We start from the raw sequence: 10,847 nt of genomic DNA on the forward strand, positions 1-10,847 counted from the left end.
GAGAGAGAGAGAGAGAGAGAGACAGAGACAGAGAGAGAGAGAGAGAGAGACAGAGAGAGAGATGCAGGTAATAACAGTAGCTTACAACAACATTATTGAAAGTAATAATATTATAGTTATAGTTCTGGCTACTGTGGTACAATATGTTATTAATACCAGGTGTAAATGTATGTGGTCACAAAATCTGATCACTGAAAAAGCATGTTAATACAAGGTGTAAAGGGGGTATTAGAGACGTGACAAGATACATATGAAACGTGCAGATTCAACATTACGTATGATACCAACGTTTCCTCCTGACTGAGCTGCTGAACGATGACGAGATAATTCATCAGGGTGTTTTGGTAACGACGTCTCTCAGCTGAATGTGAATGTTAAACTCATTAAGCGGCTCAGGTGCATGATTTGATTGGCTGACGGTGTCTGTCTCGCATGACCAGAGCAGGAAGTAACAGATTGACCCATAAATCCTGTTTCCTGTCGCCGTCACCTTCACCAAGGAGACATTAACAGTGGTTGGGGACGGGTCAGTGATGGTGATGGAGGACGGGGTGGAGATTGGAGCGCAGATGTAGAGATGTCATGATGTCACAGTGTAGTTCGGTCTGAGTCATTAATTAAAGGGTCATTCCGCTGATTTTACACATGAAGGTCTTTTTACTCATCAGTTCGTCCTCCTCCGTCTGTGAAACCAGGGTGGAGTTTGGAAGGCATGGCTGATTACACAGGCAGTGAGGCTCCAATAAAATACACTGTCCAGTTGCATCATGGAAAATGTAGGATCCAGTGTTTTTGAATATCTCTGCCTCTGCTGCTTTTTAGGATTTAAAAGAGTCTAACAGAAAAAACACCACAACGTTCAGACACTCCAACAAACTTCAGGTCTGATGTATCTGTAGAGGAAACACTGGTGTAAATGTAAACACATGTTGTTGTTTGTTGGTCTGAACAAACAGCTGATGTTGTTTCTGTCTCAGCTGTGAAGTGATTTCTCTTTGTAGAGCGAGTTCAGCCCACTCCTCTCATTTCAATGCATTTATCAGAGATGAAAGACAGCTGAGAAAACAGTTGGACGTAAAGAGGCTTTTATTTTGACATGTTTTCAGCAGACCAGACTTAAAGTCGGCGAATAAGCTGCTTTTGTCTGCGTCTCTTGGTGAACTGTCTTCTCTCTACAAACAGACTCTTTAATGTGTGTTTTATAACAGATAAAGTCAAGACGAGGAAATCATCAGCCAATCATTGATGCTTTCATCCAGGCAGTCTAATCAGACTGAGATATGATCTTTAACAGGACAATAGCTAATAATAAACTTCATGGTGCCTTTCGATGAGAACAGCTGATAATGAGTCTCTTTGATGGAGTTCAGTTCATAATTTCCGTCCTGATCAGATGAAGAACAGTCCGTGAGTGATGTGGAGGGAAACAGATCTACCGTCACCTCCTTCTTTTATAAAAACACTCGACAGTTTTAAAGCTCTCGGGCTGCTCTGACGATGAATGAAATTAAAATGTTCATTCTGACAGAGTCAGTGTTTCACTGTCTGTCATCAGGTTAAAATGCTGACGTTTCCTTTAGTATTCGGTGACCCTGAATGCCTCCTAACAGCATCATTTCCTGTCTGCTGCCAGCTAACACAGAGCCTTCAGAGAAACGTCACTGTGTTGTCATACCTGTACTACCACACTGTTTAGTTTGCCAGAAAAGATTCAGTTTGTCCCAACATGCAGTAATCAGAGCTTTCCTGTCTGTTCTGACCCACAATCCTCTGAGCAGCAGAAAATACGTCACAACAGCCGAGCCGCAGACAGATGACAGCTTATTGACAGAAACCAATCACTCGATCACAGACGATCTATAATGTAGGCAGTTATAACTACATAAATCACAAAGTAACATCAGCAGAGCTTTGTAGTCCAGAGGCCTGGACTGGACTACAAAGCAGGGTTTGGAGTTAGCGAGGTAACTTCAAGGTTAACTCTGGGTTTTCAGTACTACGAAGCTGGTTCTCTTTTTACCGGGATCAATCACCATGGTAACTGATGCTGAACAGCTGACCTGCTCTGGAGCAGAGGCCTGAAGCCAGTTCAACTTACCCAGGAAATCTTCTCGTTATCTGGTCTGACTAACCCGTCACATCGGCCGTCTGGATAACCGCTACTACAAAGCTGGTTATCAACTACCTCCGGGGCTGTTAATCACGAGTGACATCATCAGAACCACGAATGAAGTCAGCTGCTTCATACGAGATGAAATGAAACAGTACAGAAAGTGTCTGTGACTGGAGGACAGTAAAATGTCAGTGGCGTGGGATGCAAACGGTACTCTTTAATCTTATTATGGAAAATGCAGAAACGTTGAAAATAATATCCTAAAACTCACTGTTAGCCAAAACTCAAATACAGTGCAGGTATCACCAGGCTCTACACCAATCAGCCAAATCATGAAAACCACTGACAGATGACATGAACAATACTGACCATCTCGTTACAATGCCATGCTCTGCTGGGAAACCTTTGGTCCTGGCATTCATGTGGACACTACTGAAAGCACTTTACTCATCCAAACACACTGCGGACCAATAACACTCCTCGATGGCAGTGCTTCAGCAGAACATGCACCATGTCTCACCACAAACAATGCTCAGAATGACAAAGAGTGCAAGGTATCAACCTGGTCTCCAGATTCCCCAATCTGATCGAGCGCCCGTGGAACGTGCCAGTACCCCACCTCACAACTCAGAGGTCTCAAAGGATCAACCGCCAACGCCCCAGTGCCAGACTCCAAAGCACACGGCAAGAGGTCCCGTGTCCATGCCTTGACATGTCAGAGCCAAGTCCAATCCTAAAAGGCCCCACAGTGGATCAGGGGTACCTCTGGGGTACGAGCTCGTCCCACGAATACTCAATCAGAGTGGAATCTGGGGAATTTGGAGGCCAGGTCGATGCGTTGAGCTCTCTGTCACGTTCTTCGGGCCACGCCTGACCAGTTTTTGCTCTGCCTGGGGGGCACATTAGTATAGAGTGTTTTACGCTATTTATTTGGGTGATGATGAAATTTCTCTAAATATGTCACATAAAAACCTTTAAAGTAACACCAGACTGTTTCTGCTGCTGAAGTAAAGAGTTATTATTATTATTATTATTATTATTACTATTATTGCCTCTTACTTTCTAAAAATAAAAAGTTCCCAGGAAAGAACTGTATGTGATTTAGAATTAGACAGAAAATAGAAACAGTTGTTGACTTTAAATGTTTGACGGATTCCCAGAAGATACATGCACAGTTTAAACCCTAATAAATATTTCTGGATCATGTATTTATTATGAAAAACTTAAAATATCAAACTGCATATCAGGTTCAAGTTTCCAGGGCACCACTGAAATCTTTCAAGACACTGTCAGTCTGAAAACAGTCCTTCCCAGGCTGTAGTTTTCATGCACGTTATTTAAAAAATGTTTGTAGTAGACGGTTGTTCGATACGATGTTCAGCTGGAGAAAGGAAAGAGCTGCAGAAACTCAAACAGCATCGGATAAATCTGAGTCCCGCCCTCGCTGTTTGACTGACAGCTGATATCTGTGAAGTCCAGCAGCACTAATGATGGAGTTTAAATAAGAAAACAGAATGAGACTCTGAGACAAAACCTTCATCTCCGTCCTCTCTGATCTCCGTCCTGGAGCTCCACAGATGGCTCCATTTAGAGCCTTGAATCAAACGAGCCAGCTTCACTCGGCTCCTCTGCGGCGGTTTGAAGTGTCCCCGTGGTGGATTCGTACCATATGTCCTCATGTAACAGATGTCCTCTGTGCCAGACTGCAGGTATCATCCCCCTCACCGCCTCCTCCTTCATGTCCGTCGGCTCACTTCAGGGGAGCGTTGTTGGTTTTCTGCTCCGTTACCCAGCAGGCGTCTTGTTGTTGTTGTTGTGATGCCTACTTGATAAATATAATTTCTCTCTCAGCCGAGCTGCTGTGTGACGGCTCAGTGTTTAGATTACAGTGATAGCGTTTAGTGAAGTCTTTGTCTCGTCACATCGCTGCTCCGGCTGTAGGAACTCTGACTGATCAAATCACTCAGCAGATAAAAAGGTCAGACTGTGTGACATCAGCCGAGTCACGGTCCGACCCAGCAGGCGTGAGACGCCGAGGACGAACAGGACACATCAGGGACGCCTCACAACAGAATGAGCGTCCCAAGGTTTTTTCCATCTCTCCTTAAATTTGCTCCCAAACTGTTTGTCTTTTTGAATGAATGAATAATTTTTGTTTTGGTGCATCTTGAGAAACAAAAATTATTTGACACAAATTTTTTCACCGTCAGAAACCAAAAAAGGAGTAGGCTGAAGCCCCAGAGGATTACCCAGAATATCAGCAAATACCAGAGAAAGAAAATAAATAAATAATAAATAAATACAATTTACCCTAAATTATAATCCTCAATTATTATACATTTTAAGGCTTTTCTGAAACTCAGCAGAGAGCAACACAGTTTAACTCAGCTCTAAGTCCATTTCATAGTTTGACTCCAAAAAACTGAAACACATCTGTATTTTGCACTGATTCTTACTTTACACGTGTCATAAATAATAAAACCCTCTTAAAGGATCATTTCCTTTTCTCAATTAGAAAAAATGAATACAGACAGGAAGGCTTCTGTTGACTAGAGATGATACGCCGTCTCATGGTGGTCACTTCCTGTCAACGTTACAGATCAGAAGCACAGAGAGTTGTTGACTAGAGATGATACGCCGTCTCATGGTGGTCACTTCCTGTCAACCAGCAGCTTTTTACAACGTTACAGAACAACATGTTGGCAGTAGTTGTTTGTTTCAACTTGTCTCGTCGTGAATCTTTGGTCTGAACTGGGTATAACAGTAACCATTGCTTTAAATGCACCGTGCTAACCAAGTTAGCAGCTAGCGATAGGGTTAGCCTTTCCCGCTCGTCCAAATATGGCTCCACGTCTGGCTCCAAAAATCCAAGATGGCGATTGCCAGATGTGAAACTCGAGGTTTCAAAACAGGAGTCCACAAACCATTAGGTGACATCACAGTGCCTACGTCCATTATTTTACACAGTCTGTGGTTCAGAGCAACAATGGCAGCTCCTAAAGAGGTTTCTTCATTAAACGAGTGAGGAACTGAAAGCGTTCCTCGACAGAAGAAATGTTTTCACTGACTGGCTTCATCGAGAGTTTGATTTACCACCTGGCTCCACTTGATCTGATTGGTTAAAGTTAGCTGGTGACAGATGGTTTCAAACAACAAAACTCAACGGCTCTAGTTTTTATATAATGTAGGGGTGGGGCTTATGCTAAGGGTTGCTCCACTGTGTCACTGAACAGGCTTTAAGCCCCCCCTTAAAAAATCCAGGACACAGGATGGTGACACAGTTTAACTCCACAGTTCAGTCCTGTAGGTTTCCCAAATGTCTCTTCATGTTTTCAACAAGTGTTTTCTAATGTGTATCGTGTTTAGATGTGAATCTCAGATTTTACATTACTCGACTTTAAAAAAGCTTCAACCTCCAGAGAGATGAGGAGTGGATGTGAGAGTGAATCAGGAAGCACCACAGGTGAATCTGTGTGTTTGAGGCTCTGCTGCTGCTGCAGTGAGTCTGTGCTGCAGAGCTGCTGCTGCTGCTCTGTGACTGATGATCTGCTCTCACAGGACTCTGACCATAATGAAACACTGAGCGGACATGTGTTCTGTGTGTGTGTGTGTGTGTGTGTGTGTGTGTGTGTGTGTGTGTGTGTGTGGGCTCAGGTGGTGAAGCTCTGCATTAATAATAAACTCCATCAGTTCCTCACTGAAGACGAAATGTGTTTTTGTTGTTTCCTCTCTGTTTTTGTGTTGCAGCCAAAACTGAACTGATGTCTCTCCCTCTGTCTGTGTCCCTGTCTGTCTCTCTGTCTCTGTCTGTCTCTCTGTCTCTGCCTGTAGAAATGAGGATGCTATAAACCAGATGGCTGTCCCCCCCTTCTCGTCTCCCCCTCCTCCCCCTGTCCTCAGCCCTGTCAGCCCTGAGGTAACGACATACACTTTGACACACTTTAACACATTTTGACACAGACCCTCGTCCACATACTTTTGTGTCTTTGTGACACCAGAGAACGTAAATAAACACAAAACATTAAAGTGCAGACTGACCAGAATCTCATTTCCCCGCGTCTTAAATCAGTGCAGGTCCATTTGTCTACGATATAGCACTTAAAGCCCCGTTTCCACCGAGCAGTTCAGTTCAGTTCAGTTCAGTTTGGTGTTGTTTCTGTTCCCACAGTGAAAGTTGTGGATGGTCCCAACAGAAGCGTTCCTTAGCGTCCCCATGTTTGGTCCCCCCTCTGTTGGGGTACCTAGCACACAGATCTGGTACTAAAAGGTGGAGCTAGAATCCCTGCAGTCTGATTGGTCAGTAGAGGACGCTCACTCTGGTTTTATGTAACCTCTGTTCATACATCAGTAAACTACAACTATAAAATGAAAGAGAAAAAAATAACTTCATTCACTGGGCCGTCTGCCGGCAACTTTTAAGGTGGAACGTTAACTTGTAATGTTACTCAATGCATGAGTTGATGACGTGAATCCATCAGCACACCTTAAATTTCACTGTGACAACTTTGACCATCACTTTAGTTTTTATATGACACACACTTTTAGTAATGACTTTAAAAATATAGATTAATTTGGAGTGGGAGTGGGCAGAGGGAACCAGCTCACCTGGCTCTGTTTAGTAATCAAGCATCACGTTTGTTTAATCTGGACACAAACAGAAACTTATGGAGTCTGTAGTCTCCAGTCGATCTTTTGTCTCTTCTTTTAAAGCACTTTCTACCTGTTGGTGTGAGAGATTATTGATCAGCCCCAAACCAAGCACACTCAGTCAGGAGACGTTCACTGTCACTGTAGAGAACCAGGACCTATGATGACAGTAAAAAGAAAACATGACAGTGAAATTAAATGTCTGGATCAGAGACTGACCTGTGGATATGCTCTTCTTCTTGTCCTCTGTCAGTCTGTCTGTCCGGCATCTCTCAGTGTCTCTGCCCCCACAGATGGACCCCGCCCCCCCAACAACCTGATGCTTCACCCGTTATCGGATGCACCGGTCAGTCTACGGCAGCTCAGATATAATCACTTCCTAATGTGAATATTTAGATGAATCCTGCTGATTTTGATGACCTAATTTGTTCCCCCCAAAACTCACCAGAGCTCAGATCTGAACTTGTTCCACCACAGAGTATTGTTTGTTGTACAGGTGAAGCTACAGAGGGATAAATCAGTGTTTCCATGGGTCCATCTGTGTTGATTTTTTGGGGATTTTAAAGTGTAAACTGATCTGTGGTCCGAACAGGACGAGACGAGCGATGAAGCCGAGCAGAACAACAGGAACAGAAGCAGCAACAGTAACAGCGCCACCAAGAGTCTGAGGGAGAGCGACGCCTCCAAGAAGGTACAGGTCTCAGTCACACAGTCACACACTGTGGGAGCGAGTATTCAGACCTCTGTGCCCACTGGGGTGGGGTGGGATGGGGGGTGCGCTCTGTGCCAGGGGCCGTATTCACAAACATTCATACCCTTTTTCCACTGTCACTCTTGGCCGCACCGAGTCACACCATGCTGTGCCAATCTGTGTTTCCATTATCAGTGTAGACGCGCCATGCAATGCCAAGCTGTGCTGGAGATAGCTGGGAGAGAGTTGCTGCCCAAAGCGAAGGAGTTTAGACCCTGCGCAGTAGCCTACACCATTGTGAGCATTTATACCTGTGTGGTGGTGTGTCTGTGTCACTCTGCAGTTACACCTCCAAAACACTAGTCAGCGGCAGAGGTTTCTGTGAAGTGCTGTAAAGAATAGTTGATTTTAAACACACATTAAACACATATTAGACACACATTAAACACATATTAAACACACATTAAACACATATTAAACACACATTAAACACATATTAAATACACATTAAACACACATTAAACACATATTAAATACACATTAAACANCAGAGACAGACAGGAGGTCTGCGTCACTGTGACGTGGAGTTACATCTCTGGGGAGGTGCACGTCAGTTCTACAGCGTAGGGTACGGCGATGATTTGATGCAGGTGTATAAATTCCGTCTCAGCCATGCTTGTTGTTGCTGTGGGTAACAGTATGAGGTCAATATGTCAAAGTTGAAATATCCCAAGTGTCACAATATGAATTTTTAATATCACATAAAATATAATATTGGTATTATTGTGAAAGAGATGACATGGCACACCCCTAGTCAGATGATTGGCAGTTTGGTGTGAATCCTGCAGTGATGCAGGTGCTGCTCAGGACCGTCGTGGTTCAGAGGGAGCTGAGCCGGAAGGCGGAGCATTCGATTTCCTGGTCCATCTCCGTCCCAACCCTCACCTATGGTCATGAGCTCTGGGTAGTGACTGAAAGAATGAGGTCACAGATACAAGCGTGAGTTTCCTCTGTAGGGTGTCTGGGCTCAGCCTTAGAGATAGGGGGAGGAGTCAGACATCTGGAGGGAGCTCAGAGTAGAGCCGCTGCTCCTTAATGTTGAGGTGGTTCAACATCTGATCAGGATCCTCCTGGACGCCTCCTGTTAGAGGTGTTCTGGGCACGTCCCACTGGTAGGAGGCCCCGGGGCAGACCCAGAACACACTGGAGGGATTATATATCTCATCTGGCCTGGGAACACCTTGGGGGGAGGGACGTCTGGGGTGCTTTGCTCAGCCTGCTGGCCCCAGATAAAGGGTTGAAAAGGGACGGGTCCAATCAGATATCTGAAATCAGATCAAATTACATTTGAATAACTGAGCCCTGGAGTCTGGTGGGTTTGGTGATAGTGATTTCGGGGCTGTTTCTGCTTAAACTAAAAGGATTTTACTGTTTAACAAAGAGCTCTGTCTCTACAGGGATCCTTCTATAATGTTGTCAGACACTCAGAATATCGATCTGAGCCTGTCAGTGACAAAAACACACTGTTAGAGGACGTACATTGTCAGTGTCAGGTTGTCAGGAGTCAAGATTGCAAAATACCGAAGTTTCCCTTTAACTAACTTCACTGAAGAACTTCATTATTTCCCAGAAGTTTGTTGTGTTTGAGTCGTTTTCTCTGTTTGTTCTCTGCAGAGAATTAAATTTGATAATGAAATAATTAGATTAATCGTCAGGAAAAATCTGTCCTGTGTTCTCAGCTGGTGATAGTGTGTGTGTGTGTGTGTGTGTGTGTGTCCTGCAGAGGCTGAAGGTTGCAGAGTCTCCAGAAAATGAGCTTCAGGCTCCGAAGGCATCTCTGGAGCAGCAGGTAACAACAGAAAAACTGAATTTAGATCATCAAGTAATGTGAGAGACAATGACACAGTCAGATTATAACCCCCACCGTGATGCGTTCATCTGATCCCGCCTGTCACCAGAGCGTCTGTGTTTGTACCTGATTTTTCACGTCTCACATCAGTGTGATCGTTTCTCTTCAGGAATAAAAACATTTAATGTTTCAGTGGTTTTCTTTTTCTTTCTTCAGTGTCAGTGTGTGTCCGTCTGTTCACTGCTGATACTGATCCGTCTGCTGCTTCACTGAGCTGATCAATAACTTAAATAAGTGTGTGTGTGTGTGTGTGTGTGTGTGTGTGTGTGTGTGCGTGTGTGTGTGTCCAGTCCTGCAGGTCCTCCAGCAGCTCCAGTAAACAGACGGCAGCATCTCCTCCTCTGATCAGCCCCGACCTACAGACCGCCAACAGAGGTACGTGCTCACACACAGAGTATTTGAACTGTTACTGAGGTAAAACATCAGAGGTCGACTGCTGAGACAGAAAGCTCAGCTGGGGGAATCTGTCGTGCTGGTTGCCATGGAAACCGACGCATATACTCTGTTCGTATCTGCAGATGAACTGAAAAGGAGTTTTCTGATTGACTCTAACGGTGAAGTAACATCAGTCTACGAGTTATCAAGTTATCAGTCAGTCGGTAGGTAGGTAAGTAGGTTGATGGGTAGGTAGTTAGGTCAGTAGGTAGGTTGGTCGGTCATTCCGTAGGTAGGTTGGTAAATAGGTAAATAGATCCGTCTGTAGGTAGGTAGGTCAGTAGGTAGGTCGTCACTAGGTAGGTAGGTAGGTCGTCGCTAGGTAGGTCGTATGTATCCACCTACTTACCTACATACTTACCTATCTACCTAACTACTGACCGATCTACTTACCTACTTACCAACCTACCGACTTGTTGGTAGGTAGGTAGGTATGTAGATCGGTCATCGCTAGGTAGGTAGGTCAGTTGGTAGGTAGGTAAGTAGGTAGGTATGTAGGAAGGTAGGTGGATTGGTAGGTAAGTGGATAGGTCAGTAGGTAGGTAAGTAGGTAGGTCGGTCGGTCGGTCATTCCGTTGGTAGGTAGGTAGGTTGGTAAGTAGGTAAATAGATCTGCCTGTAGGTAGGTAGGAAGGAGAGTAGGTAGGTCGTTGATAAGTAAGTTGGTAGGTCAGTAAGTTGGTAGGTAGGTATGTAGATCAGTTGGTTGGCAGGTAAGTAGACTGGCCGGTAGGTAGGTAGGAAGGTAGACAGGTCAGTAAGTATGTAGGTAGGTTGGTCGGTCATTCCATCGGTAGGTAGGTAGGTAGGTAGCTAGCTAGCTAGGTAGGTAGAAAAGAAGATAGGCAGGTTGGTCGATAGGTAGGTGGGTAGGTCAGTACCTACCCACCTACCTACTTACAGACCTAACTACCAACCTACTGACCTATCTACTTACCTACTTACCTACCAACCGACAAATGGACTGACTGACTGATAACTGAAGAATTCATTCACTAATTCTGACCAAACTTGACACAAATGTCTAACAGGATAAAATAATGAAGGTCAAA

The 10,847-nt window shown here is 44.5% G+C and overlaps 1 protein-coding gene across 3 annotated transcripts in view; it reads left to right on the top strand.

The window, feature by feature from the left end:
- patj (PATJ crumbs cell polarity complex component) overlaps nt 1–10,847 on the top strand; it is a 214,196-nt gene that overhangs the window by 181,076 nt on the left and 22,273 nt on the right. For 2 of the 3 annotated variants that reach the window (XM_050055557.1, XM_050055558.1), the window contains 5 exons: nt 5,945–6,029; nt 7,014–7,106; nt 7,353–7,451; nt 9,235–9,300; nt 9,651–9,735. In XM_050055557.1, the coding sequence (XP_049911514.1) occupies nt 5,945–6,029; nt 7,014–7,106; nt 7,353–7,451; nt 9,235–9,300; nt 9,651–9,735 (428 nt within the window). The remainder of the gene's footprint in view (nt 1–5,944; nt 6,030–7,013; nt 7,107–7,352; nt 7,452–9,234; nt 9,301–9,650; nt 9,736–10,847) is intronic. The other variant, XM_050055559.1, reaches the window with a different exon arrangement.

Source organism: Epinephelus moara, chromosome 10 (genome assembly GCF_006386435.1).
Source record: "Epinephelus moara isolate mb chromosome 10, YSFRI_EMoa_1.0, whole genome shotgun sequence".
In the NCBI taxonomy this organism is placed as follows: Eukaryota; Metazoa; Chordata; class Actinopteri; order Perciformes; family Serranidae; genus Epinephelus; species Epinephelus moara.